This window comes from Papio anubis, chromosome 5, assembly GCF_008728515.1.
Source record: "Papio anubis isolate 15944 chromosome 5, Panubis1.0, whole genome shotgun sequence".
Taxonomy (NCBI): domain Eukaryota; kingdom Metazoa; phylum Chordata; class Mammalia; order Primates; family Cercopithecidae; genus Papio; species Papio anubis.
Window position 1 is genome coordinate 125,394,029 of NC_044980.1, and position 22,715 is coordinate 125,416,743.

At 42.0% G+C, this 22,715-nt stretch overlaps 1 protein-coding gene across 4 annotated transcripts in view; it reads left to right on the forward strand.

The window, feature by feature from the left end:
- The window catches only part of RAD50 (RAD50 double strand break repair protein), an 86,773-nt gene extending 79,166 nt beyond the window's left edge, over positions 1 to 7,607 (forward strand). For 3 of the 4 annotated variants that reach the window (XM_009209045.3, XM_009209046.2, XM_021939179.2), the window contains exons 22-25: positions 2,320 to 2,405; positions 3,262 to 3,404; positions 5,838 to 5,971; positions 7,310 to 7,607. In XM_009209045.3, coding sequence (XP_009207309.1) covers positions 2,320 to 2,405; positions 3,262 to 3,404; positions 5,838 to 5,971; positions 7,310 to 7,496 — 550 coding nt within the window. In that variant the 3' untranslated portion in view covers positions 7,497 to 7,607. Of the gene's footprint in view, positions 1 to 2,319; positions 2,406 to 3,261; positions 3,409 to 5,837; positions 5,972 to 7,309 lie in introns of all 4 variants that reach the window. The other variant, NM_001169034.1, reaches the window with a different exon arrangement.
- The last annotated feature ends 15,108 nt before the right edge of the window (positions 7,608 to 22,715 follow it).

Consider the following 22,715-nt stretch of genomic DNA (forward strand, 5'->3'; position numbering starts at 1 on the left):
GTATCAAATGTTATTTCTGACATCTGTTACTACAATAATTGAATTATTTTCCCCAGTTTTACTGTTTCTTGTTGTAAACACTACTTGGTCATGATGTATTCTTTTTACTACCCTTACTACTAAATTTGGTTTTATTTAGAATGTTTATATTCATAAGCAAAATAGCCTTGTACTTTTTTCCCCTTATGTTTCTCCTTGCTGTGTCACACTTTATATACTTGGGAACTAGGTGTATCTTGAAGATTTGATAACATTTCCTCATAAAACTGAGTCTGGTGGCTTTAAAAGATGGAATTTTGACTGCCTTTTCAATTTTAACTATCATATTAAAGGGCTATTAATATCCTAGCCACTTTTCTCTGATCTTGAACAAGTTACTGATTTCATTGAATCTTAGTTTTGTTAACAGTAAATGGAGATAACAGTATCTAATTCCCAGTATTGTAAGGATTAAATGACATTGATTATTTAGCATAGTTTTGTCTCGCATATGGTAAATGGTCATCAATAATAATCATTATTATCATTGTTATTCCCTTATGTAGATTACTGTAGCAACCTTCATCATCCACATCTCTTACACAGTACAGCTGTAAATTCCACAGTAGACAGGATATGAAGATGAATTAATGGTCCATCCCACAGTGGTAGTCATCAGCTCCATCCGACACACTCTTTGGTGGGTTGAGACCTCTCCCTGAACTAGAGCTTTTTCCCACAGTGCTGTGTCTCAGCAGACCTGGCCATGGGACAGGATGCACCACCTGTGTTGTATAAGGGAGCCAAGGCAGACTGCATGTGTGCGCCTTGGCCACCCCTGCCCTGTCTGGAGTTTGTTCTCCACATTAGAATGCTTATGTTATTTTTTGAAGATTTTTAACTTGAATGGAAAGATAACTTTTTTTTAATGTCATTTGAAAAATCAGGATCATAATATATAAGCTATGGAAAGGCAGTCTTTACATGATTGGTCTAACATTCCATCAGTTTTGTTTTGTTTTTAGGAAATACTTAGATGTTTTGTCTCCTTTTGAAAGGAGCATAAAATGTTAGGCTGGGATAAATGTATAAGGTAGAAAATGGAGACTTGTTGCATTCTCATCAACAAGCAGAATATGGTTTTTTCCAGTCTTCTACTACTTCACAGTCCTTCATCTGATATTTAAAATGTATTTATGTTGAGTCATTTCTTTCTCTCTTGCTGGTGAACCAGAAGATCATGAAATGATTCTACAGAGGCAGTAGCATTATGTTCAGTTTCTTTTTTTGTATGCATCAGATAAGAGGCCTGCAAATGGAAGTAAGTCGCCTCACATCCTTTGTATGGTGATCGCAGTAATGTTTGCCTTTTTACCACTGGTGCAACATTTATTAGTTCATAAACCCGCTTCCAGAGAACTTAAGGGCTTTTTGATGAAAGGTGACTGTGGTGGGAACAATGTTAGGTTTTGACAGGCTACTTTTGTTTTTACAAATATTTCTGTTCTTTCTTTTTAGTGTTTAGAAACTACTACCTTAAAAGAGAGTTGGGGACAGGGACATGTCTGGACTAAGTGGAAGTTAGTGCTTAGAGTTAGGATTTGGAATATAAAGATGGAAGTTAATATTTAGAATTAGGATTTCTGAATCTATGAATAGGAAGGTAAAATAAAATTTTGATATCAGTTCAGCTTAAGCTTCTAAATCATTCTCGCTGAACCAGAGCTTCCCATTGGTAAAAATGTAAGATCTGAGGAATAAAAGCAGCGTAAGAAGCTGACTTTTGGTAAGCCCTAACAGTGATAGAAGAGGGACAAGGCGGCAGTTCCAGCGACTCTCATATTTTCCCCATAGACTGTTCTCATATTTTCCCCATAGACTGCCGGCTGCTTGGCCAGCCATAAACCTCCTCCCCTTTAACTCCCTCTCGTTCATTCAGCAGGCCTTCCTGTGACCCGTGAGTATCAGTGGAAGCAGTGCCTCCAATAAGTTACCACGGCCTAAGAAAAAAGTCTACAAAATTATGTTTCCTGAAGTTTTCACAGTATTTAAGTATTTACTTAAAGGAGTATTTGTTGTATCCTATTAGAGTGAATATGGAGAAGGGTAACCCTGGAGCACTAGAAATAAGCCTACCAATTTTCAGTATTAGCCAAGCAGCAAAGTTTTGCTGCTGTTTATTTTTTCTAGCTCTTACTATATTCCACTTTTACCATTGAAAATATTGAGGAAGTTATTTATATTTTATATACATTATATATTTTATGTATTTTAGTATTACTATTACACATAATTATATATCTTTTATATATATAAAGTACCAATGGCTTCTTTTTCCAGAGCAATAATGAAATTTCACAGTATGAAAATGGAAGAAATCAATAAAATTATTCGTGACCTGTGGCGAAGTACCTATCGTGGACAAGGTGAGTACCATGGTGTATCACAAATGCTCTTTCCAAAGCCCTCTCCACAGCTCTTCCCCTTATGACCTCTCATCATGCCAGCATTACCTCCCTGGACCCCTTTCTAAGCATGTCTTTGAGATTTTCTAAAAATTCTTATCTTGGCAATATCTTGTAGCAAGAAAATGTAAAGTTTTCTGTTCTAGAGCCTAACAGGACTTACATATTTGACTGCAGTAGGCATTATATTTAGCTGATGACATAATAGGTTCTGTCATAGTATAGATAGGGATAAACCAAAATGCGATAAGAAAAAACCATCCGGAGGAAACTTTTTTTTTCAGATGGTCTCGCTCTTCTTTGTCACCCAGGCTGGAGTGCAGTGGCGCAATCTTGGCTCACTGCAACCTCCACCTCCCAGCTTCAGGTGATTCTCCCACCTCAGCCTCCCGAGTAGTAGCTGGAATTACAGGTGTGCGCTGCCACGCCTGGCTAATTTTCGTGTTTTTAGTAGAGATGGGGTTTCACCACGTTGGCCAGGCTGGTCTCAAACTCCTGCCCTCAGGTGATCCACCCACCTTGGCATCCCAAAGTGTTGGGTTTACAGGCATGAGCCACCATGCCTAGCCCGGAGGATGCTCTTAACGGAAACTAAGAAAGAGTTGAGGCTGAGGAACTGGAGCATCTGGGTTGCTTCTGGCCAAACCACCAGGCTCCTGAATCCTCCCAGCCAGAGAAAAAGGTTCCACACCAGCCATTTTTTTCCCCTGGTAATGTCAGCCTCGTGTGTTGTTCCTAGGCTTACTTGATAACGTTTGTAAATGACAAAAGGCTACAGAGCATAGGTTCCTTTAAAATATTCTTTTTTCTGTGTCAGATATTGAATACATAGAAATACGGTCTGATGCCGATGAAAATGTATCAGCTTCTGATAAAAGGCGGAATTATAACTACCGAGTGGTGATGCTGAAGGGAGACACGGCCTTGGATATGCGAGGACGATGCAGTGCTGGACAAAAGGCAGGTATCTCAAAAGCCTGGGGAGCCAACTCACCCAAGTAACTGAAAGAGAGAAACACACATCAGTGCAGTGAAAGCACCAAGGCTACACCTGAATGGTGGGAAGCTCTTTGCTGGCACATAATATGAATCAGGCTCAGCTACTATTATTACACTCTCCTGAAGCTAACCATCATTTCCTGCAACATTATGTAAAGTAGACTTTTAAAAGAAGGGCCTGAAGCATTCTTGCAGCACAGGCTAAATGTAGAATAAGAAGCTGAAGACCTGTTAGAGTTTTCATGGCACTCCTTATCAGAATAAGGTTACTGTCTCATCAGTTATAAGATGTACCACTATTTTATGTGCCAGCAGGAATGAAAAAATGCAATTATAACCATAAGATGTTTCAGAATCAGTGACATCATAGTATTGCAAACCAGATTCTAGCTTAAGCCAGAATGAACATAGGAGGGAGTCTCACTAAGGAAGTAGCTCCTCATAGGACTAAGTCCCCACCACCACATACTCAAAGACTTAGCTGCTGGGTCAGGCCCCTTTCATCAGGTGAGGCTCTGTGAGGACAGCCTGCGTTGGAAATCAGGAAGAGGAATGAAGTTTTAAAGAGTCAGGAATATGGCATCCTTGGGGAACAAGGCTGGGTCCTTCACTGTGCACAGATTTGTAACAAAGATGTCACAGATTCTTGAGCTTTCTGCTTTCAGATTAAGGCAGAAGATTACACTTGAGAACACCTCTAGGCCCTTGATTTTTTTTAAATAAAATTCTAAAATCATAGAAATGGATGCTCACGTTATCTAACCCATTTTCATAGTTTGCAATTTTTGCTTAAAGAACATGCCATGCAGCTGGGGGCATGGTGGCTCACGCCTGTAATCCCAGCACTTTGGAAGGCCGAGGAGGGCAGATCATCTGAGGTCAGGAGTTCGAGACCAGCCTGACTAACATGGTGAAACTCCATCTCTATTAAAAATACAAAAATTAGCTGGGCATGGTAGCGTGTGCCTGTAATCCCAGCTACTCGGGAGGCTGAGGCAGGAGAATCGCTTGAACCCAGGAGGCAGAGGTTGCAGTGAGCCGAGATCACTCCAGCCTGGCAACAAGAGCGAAACTCCATCTCAAAAAAAAAAAAAAAGAAAGAACATGCCATGCATATATGTATTATGTTGTCAGCCTAGACAGCTGATACCAACTTAAAGCATCTGCAGATTACTATCTAAATCAGTCTACAAAAATGACCAGCTTGTGATCTGTAATCAGTATCCCTACCTACTTTGGTGATTTTTAGTGATAATTATAAATGAGAAAATACAGAGTGTGAAACATGGTCTCTTTGGATTAAAAATACTTACAAAAATATCTTGAGGAAAAAGATTTTCTCTAGCTATTCTGAGTTATGAAAATTAATTAGCAATAATTGCCCCCTTGGTGTGAGGGGAGAGAACAAATAATGGAGGTGGGCGTCCATCCTACCTAACACTGGCTTTTGTTGAGGCTCTCGAAGCCAGCCAGGGACTCTGCATGTGAGTGGGTGGTGGGAGAGTTGACAGCAGTTTGGATTCAAAGACAGGAAATGCCTGTCCCTCACAGGGCCAAGCTGTGGCTCTGTCTTCTGGCTTGCCTAGGCATCAAAGACAAGACGTAAACTATTCTAAAATTACCAACTCACTGATTCGTGCACACCCACCCACAAATTGAGGGGGAAAGGGGACTTACAGCTCACAACAGAGTAGTTTATACTTCCCAGAATAGCCCTACTCTGTCAATTCTGTCTGTCTTGTATCTTCAGATGGCTTCAGTTAGGTCTGAGGGTTTTAGTATTAGGTTTCTAGTAACCGTGAAAATGCCTAACAGTTCCAGTTACTTGGATTTTCTACAGGTAAGCTTAACTGAAACCACACTTCTATACTCCTGATACTTTGACCTAGGATTTTCTTTTTTATTCTCTCACTCTCAGAATTATACACAAGAATATGGAAATTTAAAGGTAGCTGAGAAAAAGTGAGAGGCTCTAGAAAGTGTGTCAAAGTTTTCTGACAGATCCCATTATCAGGAAAATAGCCAGGTCAAGAATTTTTAAGGTTGCTAATCCTATAGGTTTATTAAAATTACAGATAAATGGCATTGTCTCTGTTTCTAGCCTTTGGTCTCAAGTTGGTTGTAGCTGATGTAATTTTTTATGTGAAGGCATCAGCATTGCTCTGAGCATTTTGTTTTGTAGTGAATGATGGGCTGAGATCATGCAGGTTCTCCTTCTGGAGGACATAAGAATCTGGTCCCAGTGCTGGGCTCTCCCAGAGGGCAGTGCTTTACCTAACAGTGAACCTGTGATGTTTCCCACTTTTCCCTCTGAAAAGATCATGTCAGGACTGCTTGCCTGCCATGAGATGAGAAGGTCTGTGCTGGGCTTCTCACATAGGGGCTTTTTTCCAGGTATTAGCCTCACTTATCATTCGCCTGGCCCTGGCTGAAACGTTCTGCCTCAACTGTGGCATCATTGCCTTGGATGAGCCAACAACAAATCTTGACCGAGAAAACATTGAATCTCTTGCACATGCTCTGGTTGAGTAAGTATCTCACATTTGGGGACAGGTTGTGATAGTTTTTCAAGATCAAGAGAGTTCTGTGGTGAAAACGTTCTCTAGCTGTGTTCCCCACTTCTTGGGGAAGCCAGTTGGTGCCAAGCCCTGGGCTTTACCTTTTGATAGTAATTCTTCAGATCCCTCCTAAAGGAACTAGATGGTGAATAGCAGTCCCAGACACATCCTGCCGCTCCCCAAGTGTGTTCACAGGGAGAGGGTCACTGGAGGGGTTCCTGGTCTGGTTTTCCTGTAAACCTACCAGAGGAACCCACATGTCATGCACAGCAATTAGCATGCCCTGCTAAGACATCTGTAGGTAGTGGTAGTGGATTTAGGACTGTCTCCCCAGCTTTCCACATGTGTCAGACAACTGTGAAGAATGACAGAGCTCTTACTCACAAAGCTTATTCGAGATGAGGTAAAATCCAGTGAGGGTAAAATTGCACATACCTTTTACCACATTCACCTGGGGTGGGTACAGACGCCAAGGTTGTCAAGCAGCTCTTGCGTAAGGACTATGCTGGCAGAGAAAAAGGCACTTTCCCTGAGGTCAAAGGAGGTGTTTCAGGCACTCCTGGCTCCAGACAGACCCTTACTGGCAGAGAGGGCCAGAAGGAGAGCTGAGCAGCACAGGGCCACCTTTCTGCAGCCATCGCAAGTAAGGGCAAGTGCTTTTGAAACCTCAAGTACATCCAGCTCCAGGAAGGGGATAAGTGGCTAGCTAAAAGAAAAAGTCTTTCAGGTTTCAGTCACATTGCTGGTTACCTCAGCAAAATGTTCCCAGAACACCCACTCACATCCCTGTGTGTCATAGTAATGATGCATCTAGTGACTGGTGGTGGCAGAATTCTAAGTAGACCCAGCTCTTAAGAAAGCAGTGTTATTCCCCTTACCTGCATTTTGTCTTTATTACTTTAAAATTTTTCTTCCAGAGAAAAGTAGTAACAGGTCAGGAAAATCCCAGGCGAAGGAATAAGCCTTCTATAGTTGAACAGTTTGGGTATATAAGGAAAACTCAATAAAATAATTATACCTGCTTTAGTGAGAACTTCTGGAAGAAACTAGTTCTTGTATTCCTATGAGTCCCTAAACCAGACCTAAGTGAGGAGTCAGCCCATGTGTCCCTACCGTCTGGAGAGGAGATGAGACTCCTGCCTGGCTGGCCTGAAGGTCCAGGGTCGCTCCTCCACTTCCTGCAGGGTAGCTGGGGCCCTGACACACACAGCACAAGTTCATGTGTCTGGCAAGGTTTGCAGTGACTTTTCAAATCAAAGAAGGGGTTATGCTCTTTACTAATAATATGTTCTAAATATATTGTTTCAGGATAATAAAAAGTCGCTCGCAGCAGCGTAACTTCCAGCTTCTGGTAATCACTCATGATGAAGATTTTGTGGAGCTTTTAGGACGTTCTGAATATGTGGAGAAATTCTACAGGATTAAAAAGAACATCGATCAGTGCTCAGAGATTGTGAAATGCAGTGTTAGTTCCCTGGGATTTAATGTTCATTAAAAATATCCAAGATTTAAATGCCATAGAAATGTAGGTCCTCAGAAAGTGTGTAAGAACAAACTGCTTATTTCTGATATCAACTTAGTAAGAAAATATATTCTTTCAAAGGAACATTGTGTCTAGGATTTTGGATGTTGGGAGGTTCTAAAATTATGAAACTTGTTTCACTGAAAATTGGACAGATTGCCTGTTTCTGATTCCCTGCTCTTCATCCCATTCCAGGCAGCCTCTGACAGGCCTTCAGGGTTCAGCAGCACAGCCGAGACTCGACTCTGTGCCTTCCTCCCCAATGCAAATGCATTCTCCTTCTCAAAGCACTGTTGAGATAATTACTGCCTTGAAAATTTATGGTTTTGGTATTTTTTTTTTAATCATAGTTAAATGTTACCTCTGAATTTATTTCCTTGCATGTTGTTTGAAAAACTGAGTATTAATATCTGAGGATGACCAGAAGTGGTGAGATGTATGTTTGACTCTGCTTTTAACTTTATAAATCCAAGTGACCTCTCTCTCTGGGACTTGGTTTCCCCAACTAAAATTTGAAGTAGTTGAGTGGGGTCTCAGAGTTTGACAGTGAACCTTAAGTAATCATCTAAGTCAGTACCCACCACCTTCTTCCCCTACATATCCCTGCCAGATGGTCATCCAGACTCAGGGCTCTCTCTACAGAGAGGAAATTCTCCACTGTGCACACCCACCTTTGGAAAGCTCTGACCACTTGAGGCCCGATCTGCCCATCGTGAAGAAGCCTGTAACACTCCTCTGCATCTATCCTGTGTAGCATCCTGGCTTCACCATCAATCCTGATTCCTCTCCAAGGGGGCATTGCCGTGTGGAAGGCAAGCCAGGCTCACTCACAAAGTCAAGGCCTGCTCCCTGTAGGGTCCAACCAGACCTAGAAGAGCAGGCCTCGCCATATGCTCTTCAGATGCCATTTCTAAGAAAAGCCTAATCACAGTTTTTCCTGGAATTGCCAGCTGACATCTTGAATCCTTCCATTCCACACAGAATGCAAGCACGTCACACGCTTTTGAATTACGCTTTGTGGAGTTCTGTTTTTCAGAGTCAGCCAGGTCTTGATTCAGTCACGTGGCATGGTTTTGTGCCATCTGTAGATATAACGAGCATATTGCCTAGACAGCTTTTCTCAGCTGGGTCCAGAAGAGAATTAAGCCCTAAAGTCCTAAAGCGTCTGTGCTAGGTTAAATAGTTGGCCCCCAAAGATAGCCAGGTCCTGATTTCTAGAACCCGTGACTGTTACTTTATATGGCAAAGGAAACTTTGCAGATGTGATTAAAGCTAAGGACCTTAAGACAGAGTGTCCTGGGGGCGGGGCGGGGGTGGAGGGGGGTGGTTCCTAAATGTAATCACAAGTAAGATGAAGAGCACATCAATTCTAGCTATATAGTAAACATCCACAATAGCCAAGATATTTTTATCCCAAGAATGCGAGATTTCAGAAAATGAAAAATCTGTTGATAAATCATCACTATAATAAAAATCTGTTGATAAATCACTATAATAAAAATCTGTTGATAAATCATCACTATAATAAAACCGAAGGGGAAAAAATTCTGAAAAATTCTAGCAGCTATATTTGATAAAATTCAACATCTAGCTTTAGCAAACTCAGTTTTGCAAAGAATATTTTCTTAATGTTATCTGTTGCTAAATCAAAATTAAACAGTCATCTTAATTGCAAAATAAAACATTTCTCAGTAAATATTAAAGCCAGTTACCTTCTATCAACATGTTTCTGAAAGTGCTAGTTGTTGCAGCAAGGAATAACAAAGGCAATACAAGACCAATATAGGCAGTGAAACAAAATTATCATTTGCAAGTTAAAACAGACTTCCCAGTTTTAAATCTGGTTTCCCCCTGAGTATGTGGCATCCTTGGCAGCACTTTTGAGAGTGGCTGCTTTCGTTCAGATAGGTGCCTTTCTGGCTTCTCATTGCTGCTTCTAGATCATTCTCCAAATATCCCCCCTTCCCCACATTGGAATGAATAGCCATCACAGTATGGATGGAGGTTAGAATGAGCCAGACTGCCTGGGCTCAAATCCTAGCACACCACTCATTAGCTGGAGACCTTGAGCAAGTTATTTGTCCTCTTTTGTTTCTGTTTCCTTATATGTAAAAGTGAGTAAAATGGTACATGTTTTATAGGGTTGTTATGAAGATTGAATGACATTATTTATAAACTGCTTAGAACTGCTTGCCACCTACTAAATACTGTGTGAGTGTTCAAGAAAAACCTGTCTTCATTTCACTCTTGTTGCAGTTACCTTTTATTCCCAGCCTGGTTACTCCCTCTTATTTGTTGAAGAGTTTAGCTCCCGGTTCAGTGTCACCCCATTACTACTAATCATTGCTGATTTCAATATCCAAGTGATGGTCTAATACACTCCCTGGCCTCTCAACCTTTTTTATTTTTATTTTTTGAGATAGAGTCTTTCTCTGTCACCCAGGCTGGAATGTAATGGCACCATCTCAGCCCACTGCAACCTCTGCCTCCCTGATACAAGCAATCCTGCCTCAACCTCCCGAGTAGCTAGGATTACAAGCATGCACCACCATACCAAGCTAATTTTTGTATTTTTAGTAGAGAGAGTTTCGTCATGTTGGCTAAGCTGGTCTTGAACGTCTGGCCTCAAGTGATCCGCCCACCTCAGCCTCCCTCAGCCCCTTTTTCTTTCCTCCAGTGAGAAGACACTCAGTTCTATAGTCTTATTCTAGAGCCCAGTCCTTTTAATAACAATAACTGCACCCCTCCAAAATCTCAGTTTTAAGTATCTCACTCTCCAATAACCCCATGGTGTATACAATTCTCCTGTGGTCCTCAATCCCCACAATTCTTTGACCCCACTGAGATTTCAATCCGTTGATTCTATGGCTTTTTCACAGGTCATTTCCCTCATGCCTGTACTTCTCTTCTTATTCAACGTAAATTCCATGGCCCATCATTATGTCACCCTCCACTGCACTGTCCTCAAACTGTCCTGACAATCCCCAGCCCTACTGGAATCCAGCTCTGCCTTCCTCCCTGCAACCTCCTTGCAACACGTGCACATCCCGTTTCCTTCGCTGTTTCCTCCTCATTTCCCTGGCCTCTCAGTGTCACAGGGTTTCAGTACTCACACGGAGTCTGCACCTCTTTTCTTCTCTGTGCTTGCTTATTTGGTGATCCCATCCAATGTCATAGCTTTAAACCATCTTAGTTTGGGTTCTCCTGGAAGCAGAACGTAAAACAATGCTTCACGTGAAAGTAATCAGTAGGAAATTGGGGAAACTGTATGAAAGAGAAAGCAGCCAATGAAAAGTTTACTGTTAAGCCAGCTATGGTAGTAGGCAATTAGAGTTTGGTGCCACAGGGAGACTTTGGGGAGTTTGGCAAAATATATACCTCAGAATTATCCCACCTAAGGGGCAAGAGACCTGGAGTATTTATGTAACAACTTCCCAGGGTAACTGAGTGGAGGGCTATTCTAGCACGTGTTAGTTACTGGCTTGCCATGTGTACCAGCAGAACTGCTTTCCACAGTTTAAAAAGAAAAAAAAAAATATCTGAGCAACATGATGACACCCCATCTTTACACAGAATTTTTTAAAAATTAGCAAGGCATGGTGGTACACACCTATAGTCTCAGCTTCTCGGCCGAGATAGGAGGATCCCTGGAGTCTGAGGATTCAAGACTGCAGTGAGCTGTGATTTGTGCCACTGCACTCCAGCCTAGGTGGCAGAGTGAGACCGTGTCTAAAAAGAAAGAAAAACCAGATAGCAGCAGCTGAAAGTTGGCAGGAACACATTGGCAGTTCCTAGGATCATAGGATATATGCAGGGCACTGACCACTCCTACAACCACCATCTATACACTGATAACTCATAAATGTTTGTCTCCAGTCCACATCTCTCCTAAATGCTTGACTGATATATTCAGCTGCCTGTGGATAACTGGGCATCTATCTGCACTTGAATAATAAATGTCTAAGACTTAAAATGAGCAAAACCAATCTTTCTCCCAGAACTTGAATCTCTTCCACAGGCTTTCAGTTAATGGCAACTCCATTATTCCAATTGCTCAGGCAAAAATTGGCATTATCTTTGATTCTTTATCTTACATCTCCTGTCTAATTCATCAGTTTAATACTATGGGTTCAATTTTCAAAACACATCCGGAATCTGACCATGCCTCACCATTTAAACCAACAGTCCCCAACCATTTTGGCACCAGGGACTGATTTCGTTGAAGACAATTTTTCCATGGACGGGTGGGGTGAGGGGGATGGTTTTAGGATGAAACTGTTCCATCTCAGATCATCAGGCATTAGATTCGCATAAGCAGCACACAACCTACATCTCTCACGTTCAAATTCACAATAGAGTTTGCACATCATTGCTCTGGTCCAAGCCACTGCCATCTCTAACCTGAATAATCTGAGTAACCACCTAACTGCTCCCACTGATTTAGGGCCTGTTCCCCATGGTTCTCAACACAGCAGCCAGCAATCTTTTTAAAAAGTAACTCAAGAAAATGTGTTTCTCACAGGGGTGTGGGTTAGCAATTCTGAAATTTTTATGTATATACTAAGGTCAAACAAATACATACCTGTGTTGTAGATAATACAAATTTAGTTTCTCACTGTTGGAAAAAGGTGTTTGCATATCAGGAAGGGAGGCCATAAAAAGAACCCTGTGGTGTTGATTGAATCCAAAGGATCTGTATAAATTTATAATTTTAATATCTAAAGGATTTCTACTTAAATGAGGATGGAGTAAAAGCCACCCAAAATCTGCTCCTTCATGAAAGCAACAAGACTGGCAAAAATGTCAAAATCAACTTTTTCAGAACTTTGGAAAGCAACTAATGGTTAGCAACAAACTGAGGCGTGTTTATTAAAGGAAAACAGCTGAATCTCAGAGCAGAAAGTGGCATTTTAAGTTGCCCTAATCCCATGCCCCCCTTCCTTATTCCATGGTAGCCTTGAAAACCAACAGCCCTCTTAGTGTCTGTGAAAACCAGCAACCTAGTAACCACTGGAAGAGGCAGAATGAATTTGGAGGTCCCCCAGATCTCCACTACTAGACAACTGCCTCTATTTGACTTGTCTGGCAACTCACTGAAAAGCTTCATTTTCAGGACCTGTCTTTATTTAAGTCAGCTCACTCTGAAAACAGCCCTTCCTGCAGAATAATCAGTGGCAACTGGGTAACCCTGTGGCTGCCTGAGGCAGCGTTATCAGGTGAGGCTAACAAAAGGCTGACCAAGAAACTTAAAAGGAAAAATCTGGGAAGATGTCCATGGGAACTTTGACAAGCTCAAGCATATTCCTGGGAATCTAGAAGTCCATGTGCATGTGCAGGGATGTATGCATGTCCTGAGAGGGTCCTAAGCTCTCATCTCTGGCCTACCTTGAAACTCAATTCATGCCAGAAATGAAGGTAAAGGCAGTTGTAAACTGCCCGCTGATACATCAGTGACATGACTGGACAAATATACACGCATGCACTTGACAAAAGCTAGAAAATTTATTGGTTCAAGGCATTAAAAAGAAAATCTGTCCAATCATTAGCTTACCCACTAGGCTGAGTAGAGACTTCAGGAACCAAACATAACAAAGAATACAGAATTTACAGAATTAGTCCAGGAAAGACACAGAACCAACCAAAAGCAGCAACAATAAGGAATAGTAACAGGTGCAAACCCTGGAGAGGAGGTAATCTGACTTCAATAATTGATGTAGTATTTAAAACAAGACACAAAGGACAGGAACATACGACCCATGCCATACACAGCAATTTAAAAAGCAGTCAATAGAAACAATCTATGAGGAAGCCCAGATGTTAGACTTACTAGGCAAAGACTTTAGGTATCAGCTATTGTAAATATGAAACAAAGTCTAAAGAATTAAAGGAAATTATGAGAATAATGTTTCACCAAATTATCGGGACTATCAGTAAGGAGACAAAAAAAATAGAAATTCTGGAATTGAGAAATACAATAATGGAAATAAAAATTCACTAGATGGGGGTCAATAGCAAATTTGAACTGGCAGAAGAAAGAATCAAGTGAGTTCAAAGACAGGTCAATTGAGATTATACAGTCTGAGGAATAGAAAGAAAGAATGAAGAAAAATGAAGAGAGCTTCAGAGACCTTTGAGACACTATCAAGTGTACCAGAATACCAAGTATGCCAATCATAATGAGAATCCCAGAAGAGAGAGAAAGGAGCAGAAAGACTATTTGAAGACATAGTAGCCCAAAACGCCCCAAATTTTCTGAAAACATTAATCTTTGTATCCAAGAAATTGAACAAACTCTAAGTAGGGTAAACTCAAAGGGATTCACATTTAGATGCATCATGATCAAATTGTTGAAAAAGATATCTCAAAAGAAAGAAGTAAAGCTAAGAACTGACTTCTCATAAGAAACAGTGCAGGCCTGAAAGCAGTGAAATGACATATTGAAAGTGCTGAATGAAAAAGACTATCAACCAAGAATTATTTTTGCAGTGGTGCAATCATAGCTCACTGTAGCTTCGAACTCCTGGGCTCAAGCAATTCTCTTCAGCCTCTCAAATAAGACTACCACCCTGTGCCACCAAAATAAAATAAAATAAAAAATATTTAAGAGACAGAGGTCTTCCTATCTTGCCCAGGCTGGTCTTAAACTCCTAGTCTTAAGCAATCCTCCCACCTTGGCCTCCAAAAGTGCTGGGATTAAGGTGTGGGTTACTGTGCCCAGCCTCAACCAAGAATTCTATATCCAGAAAAACTGTCCTTCAAAAACAAGAAATGAAGACACTCCCAAATAAACATTGTGATAACCTGTCTTCACCAGACTTGCCCCACAAGAAATATGAAAGGAGAATGAATCGTTTAGGATAAAATGAAACTAGACTCAAATGCACATGAATATTCAAAGAGTACTGATAAAGGTAAATATATAGGTAATATAAAAGCATAAATGTGCTCAAGCCTGTAATCCCAGCACTTTGGGAGGCCGAGACGGGCGGATCACAAGGTCAGGAGATCGAGACCATCCTGGCTAACCCGGTGAAACCCCGTCTCTACTAAAAAATACAAAAAAACTAGCCGGGCGAGGTGGCGGGCGCCTGTAGTCCCAGCTACTCTGGAGGCTGAGGCAGGAGAATGGCGGGAACCCGGGAGGCGGAGCTTGCAGTGAGCTGAGATCCGGCCACTGCACTCCAGCCTGGGCGACAGAGCGAGACTCCGTCTCAAAAAAAAAAAAAAAGCATAAATGTATTTTGGGGGCTGGGAGCAGTGGCTCATGCCTGTAATCCCAATCCTTTGAGAGGCCAAGGTGGGCGGATCACCTGAGGTGAGGAGTTCGAGACCAGCCTGCCCAACATGGTGAAACCCTGTCTCTACTAAAAATACAAAAAAATTAACCAGGCGTTGTGGTGGGCGCCTGTAATCCCAGTTACTCAGGAGGCTGAGGCAGGAGAATCTCTTGAACCCGGGAGGCAAAGGTTGCAGTGAGCTGAGATCACACCACTGCACTCCAGCCTGGGTGACAAGAGCAAAACTCCATCTCAAAAAAAAAAAAGTATTTTCGGTTGCAACTCTTTTCCTATATGATTTAAAGGCAACTGCATTAAGAAATTTAACACTGTTGATGGGCTTATAATGTATAAAAATATAATTTATAAGACAATAATACTACAAAAGAGAGAGGCAACAGAACTATAAAGGAACTTTTGAAATGGAAATTAAGTTGACATTCATCTAAATTAAGGTGTTCATTTGTAATCCCCAGGGCAACCACTAAGAAAATAACGAAAAGCTTATAGTGAAAGTAACAAAGTTATTTAAAGAGGGCCCAATGTGATGATACCCCAGTAATAATGAGGACACCTAGTTCCAAGATCTTGATTTTAGAACACCCTCTTCGGCCGGGCGCGGTGGCTCAAGCCTGTAATCCCAGCACTTTGGGAGGCCGAAACGGGCGGATCACGACGTCAGGAGATCGAGACCATCCTGGCTAACCCGGTGAAACCCCATCTCTACTAAAAAATACAAAAAACTAGCCGGGCGAGGTGGCGGGCGCCTGTAGTCCCAGCCACTCTGGAGGCTGAGGCAGGAGAATGGCGTAAACCCGGGAGGCGGAGCTTGCAGTGAGCTGAGATCCGGCCACAGCACTCCAGCCTGGGCCACAGTGCCAGACTCCCTCTCAAAAAATAAATAAATAAATAAATAAATAAAATAAAATAAAACACCCTCTTCAATAAAAATAACTCTGGCTCCTTGGAGAAGTGGTTGATTTCAGGGCTGAAGCAAGGAAAATACAAAATGACCCTAGAATTTTTTGTGGTGCCAGAAATTAAGAAAATATTTAAAAAAAAAAAAAAGTAGAGTTTGTTCGAAGAACACAGAACCCAACCTGAAGTAACTCCCAATGATCAAAGGTAGAACAATTTGAGAAACAAAATAAAGACAGTATTGGAGTATAACCCATAGAGTAAAATAAATATTCATGAACTTACATGGCTATACACAAGTACTTACTTTAAAAAAATTAATGAGGGACAAGGACAGCACTTCTTTATAGTAGAATTACAAGTAATAAAATGTAGAAGGAAAGAGGGAAAAAGAAAAATCATCAGTAGGCAAATACCACAATAAAAATCATTTCAGAGACGAGTCACTGATGAAGCTATTATTAGTAGGCACAAATCTGAGAAAAAAATTCTATAATCTCAAACTATCTTTCCCAATATATTAACTAAAAAGGGAAAGATAGTAACTTTATCATGGAAGAACCTGACAGAAACCATCTTAACCAAATGGTCAGGGTCAACATCACCAATAAGAAGGCATGGACCTCATGAACCCTGTGACCTGATGTGGTGAGAAGGCCCCAACTTCATCTCTGTGAAAATGTAGAACCTCAGTGCAATTAGGAGAAAACACCAGGGGGACCAAACGGAGGAACTTTTGACAGCATAACTCATCAGTATTCCTGGAAAATGTAAGGGTTATGAAAGACAAGACAAGACTGAGGAACCATTCAGACTGCAGGAGACCAAAGAGAATTAACTCAATGCACTGTGAGATCCTGGGTTGATCTTGAAACTGAAAAAGGATGTGAATGGAAACACTGGTGAGATTAGAATAGGATCCATAGTTTCCTTAATAAATCCATGCTCATTTTTCTGTTTTTGATCATTGCACTATGATTATGTAATGTGTTACCATTGGGAGAAGCTGGGTAGGGGAAGGGGATATAGAAACTCTCTGTACTATTTTTGTATCTTTTCTGTAAATATAACATTAATTCTGCTGGAGCCTTGATCTTGGATTTCCCAGCCTCCAGAACTGTAAGTAATAAATGTTTATGATTTATAAATTACTCAGTCTTGGGTATTCTACTACAGCAGCACACACAAAATAAGAAAAGGGCCTTTGCACTTGCTTGTACCTTCAGCTTGGAAATTTCTTCCCCCAAATATCTGCATGGCCACTTCCTCTCATCCTTCAGGCCTCTGCTCAAATAACACCTTCTCAGTGATGTCTTACGTCACCATCCGATACGTAATAGTGCACTCACTCCATTCTACCTGCCCTCTTTTTTTCCCTCTCCACTGTACTTTTCACTGTCTAACATACTATATATCATGTATTTGTTCATTATCTCCACCCACTAGAATGTATCTCTTAGAGGACAGGGACTGTGCTGTTTTGTTTAGCACCTACATAGTGAGCACTCAATAAACATTTCCTTAATGAATGTATGAACTTATCATTGTTATGGGAATTATTTGTAATTATTTGTCTCCCAAGGGCTTGGCACAGAAATGTATTAGATTAAGTAATAGGCCGGCGCAGTGGCTGATGCCTGTAATTCCAGCACACTGGGAGGCCAAGATAAGAGGATCACTTGAGCACAGGAGCTCAAGACCAACCTGGGCAACAGGATAAGATTGGTGCTACTATGGTTTGAGTGGTTATGAAGTGGGAGTTTATGTTCATTCCATTGTTTTTACTTGGAATTTATATTTTTAATGTAGAGAATTTATAAAAGAGACAAGCAATAAAAGGCAAACATTTATCTTGCACCCCTTTGACCTGGTATTAGTAAAACCTTGGTATCTAAAGGTTTAACCCTATCTCTACAAAAAAAAATTAAAAATCAGCGTGGGGGTGTGATGGTGCCCTGTAGTCCCAGCTATGCAGGAAGCTGAGGGGAGGATCACTTGAACCCAGGGGGTCGAGACTGCAGTGAGCCGTGTTTGCACCATTGCTCTTCAGCCTGGGTATCAGAGTGAGACCCCATCTCAAAAAAATACTAATAAATAAGTAAAATATGTCAGCCAGGCACAGTGGCTCACACCTGTAATCTCAGCACTTCAGGAGGCCAAGGCAGGCAGATTGCTTGAGCCCAAGAGTTTGAGACCAGCCTGGACAACACGGTGAAACCTGGTCTCTACAACAAATACAAAAATTAGCCAGGTGTAGTGGCTCACCTGTAGTCTCAGCTACTCAGGAGGCTGAGGTGGGAGGATTGCTTGTGCCTGAGAGGCAGAGGTTGCAGTAAGCCAAGATGGTGCCACTGCACTCTAACGTAGATGACAGAGCAAGACTCTCTTAAAAAAAAAAAAAAAAAAAAAAAAAGTTATTTTCCTTTTATTTTAGGAATAAGGTACTTGCCCTGTACATACCCACATACTAGCATGACAGATACCAAAATATTACAATGATTATTATCTCTGGATGCTGGGACTATGGGGCTTTTTCTTTGCATATCTGTACTTTATACAATAACATTTTTGTGTAATCTTTTTTTTTTTAATGCAGAATACTGACATTGGAGAATGCTCTTCATATAATTTAAGTGAAAAAAGAGTAAAAACCATATAGTGTATTATCTCATTTTTCTAACAAAATATAAATGTGCACAGCAAAGATACAGAGGTGTTAATAGCGCCAGGGACAAGGGGTGCAAGATTAGTGCTTGCCTCTTATTGCTTGTCTTGTTTATAAATTCTCCACATTAAAAATATAAATTCCAAGTAAAAACAATGGAATAAACACAAACTCCCACTTTATAACCAACTAAAATGACAGTAACTGAATTTTCTAAATTTTTAAAAGCCCCAAAATGGGAGAAAGGGATGGCAGCACCAGCGTTGGAAAGGTGGAAAGTGGATGGACGGTGGGCAGACTACTTGGCTGACCCAAGGAAACGGCATGGCAGGCCAGCTGAGACCCATGCTGATTTACAGAGTCCTGAGAATGCTCAGGAACTGGGCAAAGACCAAGAACATCGGAAGGGCAAGGGTCAGTGAAAATAAGGAAAGTTGTTGAAACTCAGTTTAAGAAACAGTTAGATATCCATTTTTGTTCCTCAAAGTTGGGTGACCCTCCTGCAGCAGGGTTTTCTCCAGACAGGATATCTGGACTGAGAAACACCAGACACAGTGGAGGGCAGTCGAAATATGCTGAAATCGGCCGGGTGCGGTGGCTCAAGTCTGTAATCCCAGCACTTTGGGAGGCCGAGACGGGCGGATCACGACGTCAGGAGATCGAGACCATCTTGGCTAACACGGTGAAACCCTGTCTCTACTAAAAAATACAAAAACTAGCCGGGCGAGGTGGCGGGCACCTGTAGTCCCAGCTACTCGAGAGGATGAGGCAGGAGAATGGCATAAACCTGGGAGGTGGAGCTTGCAGTGAGCTGAGATCCGGCCACTGCACTCCAGCCTGGGCGACAGAGCGAGACTCTGTCTCAAAAAAAAAAAAAAAAAAAAAGAAATATGCTGAAACCAGGAACAGTCAACAGATGCCAAGGCCCCCACCCCAGCCCTCTCTCCACCCTTGCTGCCAGAATGCTGGAGACAGGGAGAATCTTTTCTGCGCGAGCTGACCTGCCTGCCGAAAAACGACAAAGAAACTGGCACAGGAGGTTCCCCAAGTGAAAACAGTCAGCCACCCGCCCTACAGGAAACAGCCCCCTCCCACACATTTACCCTCAGAGCTCCCTATCTGTTTTAACATGTGCAGGTAATCCAGGATCCCCTAACATGCAAGGAAAGCCAATCACATGGAAAAAATATTTTTTTTTTGAGGCAGAGTCTGGCTCTGTCACCCAGGCTGGAGTGAAGTAGTGTGATCACAACTCACTGCAGCTTCGACTCCTGAGCTCAAGTGATGCTCCCACCAAAGCCTCCCAAGTAGCTGGGACCACAGGTATGCACCACATGCCTGGCTAAGTTTTTTTGTGTTTTGCAGAAATGAAGCCTCCCTATGTTGCCCAGGCTGGTGTCAAACTCCTGGGCTCAAGCGATCGGCCTCCCAAAGTGCTAGAATTACAGGCGTGAGCCACCATGCCCAGTTCAAAACAATTTTTTAAAGAAAACTTGGAGAAAATAAAGATTATGTATGAAAAAGGAAACTTAGAAGCTATCTCATCAATGAAACAAGAACACAGTGCCATTAGCGTGCATGTGCACGTGTGCACACACACTTTCAAAGAATCAAATACCCTCAGGAAGAAAGATGAAGCTGGCCGGGCGCGGTGGCTCAAGCCTGTAATCCCAGCACTTTGGGAGGCCAAGACGGGCGGATCACGAGGTCAGGAGATCGAGACCATCCTGGCTGACACGGTGAAACCCCGTCTCTACTAAAAAAATACGAAAACTTAGCCGGGCGAGGTGGCGGGCGCCTGTAGTCCCAGCTACTCGGGAGGCTGAGGCAGGAGAATGGCGTAAACCCGGGAGGTGGAGCTTGCAGTGAGCTGAGATCTGGCCACTGCACTCCAGCCTGGGTGACAGAGCGAGACTCCGTCTCAAAAAAAAAAAAAAAAAAAAAAAAAGATGAAGCTATGAGAATATCCCAGAGGAGAGAAATTTTTAGAATAAAAAGAAAATTCAAGGACAAGTCCAAGAGGTATAATCAAAAAATGGCAGTTCCAATAAGAGAGAAGAAGGAGAACAGAGAAGAAAAGTCATAAAATATCCCAATTTAAGTGTGAATACAAAAATATATTATTATTATTATTTTTTTTTTTTTTTTTTGAGCCGCCCAGGCTGGAGTGCAGTGGCCGGATCTCAGCTCACTGCAAGCTCCGCCTCCCGGGTTCACGCCATTCTCCTGCCTCAGCCTCCCGAGTAGCTGGGACTACAGGCGCCGCCACCTCGCCCGGCTAGTTTTTTGTATTTTTTAGTAGAGACGGGGTTTCACCGTATTAGCCAGGATGGTCTCGATCTCCTGACCTCGTGATCCGCCCGTCTCGGCCTCCCAAAGTGCTGGGATTACAGGCTTGAGCCACCGCGCCCGGCCAAAAATATATTATTTTTATAAGTGAGAAAAAACAGGGTGCAAAAGGTGTATATGATGCCACTTCACATGTAGGGACAAGGGAAATAAGACCATATATCCACAGTTGTTTGTATTTACATAAACAAATAGGATAACCCCCCCCAAAAAAACACCTAAGAAAAATTGTTATTTGTGAGGGAAGGTGGAGATTCCACTAAATTTTTTACATACACAGTTGACCCTTGAATAGCAGGTTCTGAACTGCACAGATCCACTTATCTGTGGATTTTCTCCTGCCTCCGCCACCCCTGAGATGACAAGACCGACCCCTCCTCTTCTTCCTCCTCCTTGGCCTGCTCAACGTGAAGACAGTGACACTGAAGACCTTTGTGATGTTCCACCTCTACTTAATGATGAATAGGAAATATATTTTTTCCTCCTTCCTTGTGATTTTCTTAACAACCTTTTTTTTTTTTTTTTTTTTTTTTTGAGATGGAGTCTCATTCTGTCACCCAGGCTGGAGTGCAGTGGCGTGATCTTGGCTCACTGCAACCTCTGCCTCCCGGGTTCAAGTGATTCTACAGCCTCAGCCTCCTGAGTAGCTGGGATTACAGGAATGTGCCACCAGTGCATCTGGCTAATTTTTGTATTTTTAGTAGAGACAGGGTTTTGCCATGTAGGCCAGGTTGGTCTCAAACTCCTGACTTCAAATGATCTGCCTGCCTTGGCCTTCCAAAGTGCTGGGATCACAGGCATAAGCCACTGCACCTAGCCAACATTTTCTTTTCTTTAGCTTACTTCATGGTAAGAATACAGTATATAATACATATAACATACAAAATATGTGTTAATGCATTTTATGTTATCAATAAGGCTCCCACTCAACAATAGGCTATTAGGAGTTAAGTTCTGAGGAAGTCAAGTTATATGTGGATTTTCAACTGCATGGCTGGGGGTTGAAAAAACAGGGTGAAGATGGGTGTCCCTAACCTCTGTGTTGAACAACCAAACAAGAAACGATACCATGTACAACCCAAAGAAGGGAGAAAGGAGGAATAAAGAATGTATATAGTTTTTAGTTTTGTGCCATGTGAATGGAATATTTATTCAAAGATAAAAAGTAAAAATAGGGCCAGGCGCGATGGCTCACACCATCGCATGTTGGGAGGCCAAGGCGGGCAGATCACCTGAGATCAGGAGTTGGAGACCAGCCTGTCCAACATGGCAAAACCGCATCTACTAAAAATACAAAAAATTAGCCAGGCGTGATGGCGGGTGCGTATACTCCCAGCCACTCGGGACCTGAGGCAGGAGAATTCCTCGAACCTGAGACACGGAGGTTGCAGTGAGCTGAGATCACGCCATTGCACTCCAGTCTGGACAACAGAGCAAGACTCTGTCTCAACAACAACAAAGAAGTAAAAACAACAGAGAGGTTTTTTAAAGAAATAAAATTTACCAGAACTTAATGGCATGTCTTCAGTTTGAAAGGGCCCACTACGTATCTGGTACAGTTGTTGGGAACAGAACTATACCAAGGCACATTGTTGTAAAATGTGGAGTGTGGGGACCAAGACAATTTCTACAAAAGGAGTGAGGAAAGATCTGGATTCAAAGTGGTTCTAGACTTCTGCACTTCTGGAAGATAGGAGGCAACAGCACAGGCCTTTATAATTCTGAAAGAAAAGTATTTCCTGCCTAAAATTCTATACCTAACTAAACTGTCAAATTCAACTTGAGGATAAAACATCTATTTAGACATGCAAGTTCTCAAAAAGTTTACCTTCTCCACACCCTTTATTAGAAAGCTATCAGGGGATATGTTTACCCAAGAAAAAAGAAAGATCAAAAACTCAAGAGAAGCACACACAGTGGCGAAGGGAGTTCCCAGGGCAGTGGCGACAGGCCTCAGACGGCGTGTGGCAGGGTCGGGGGCAG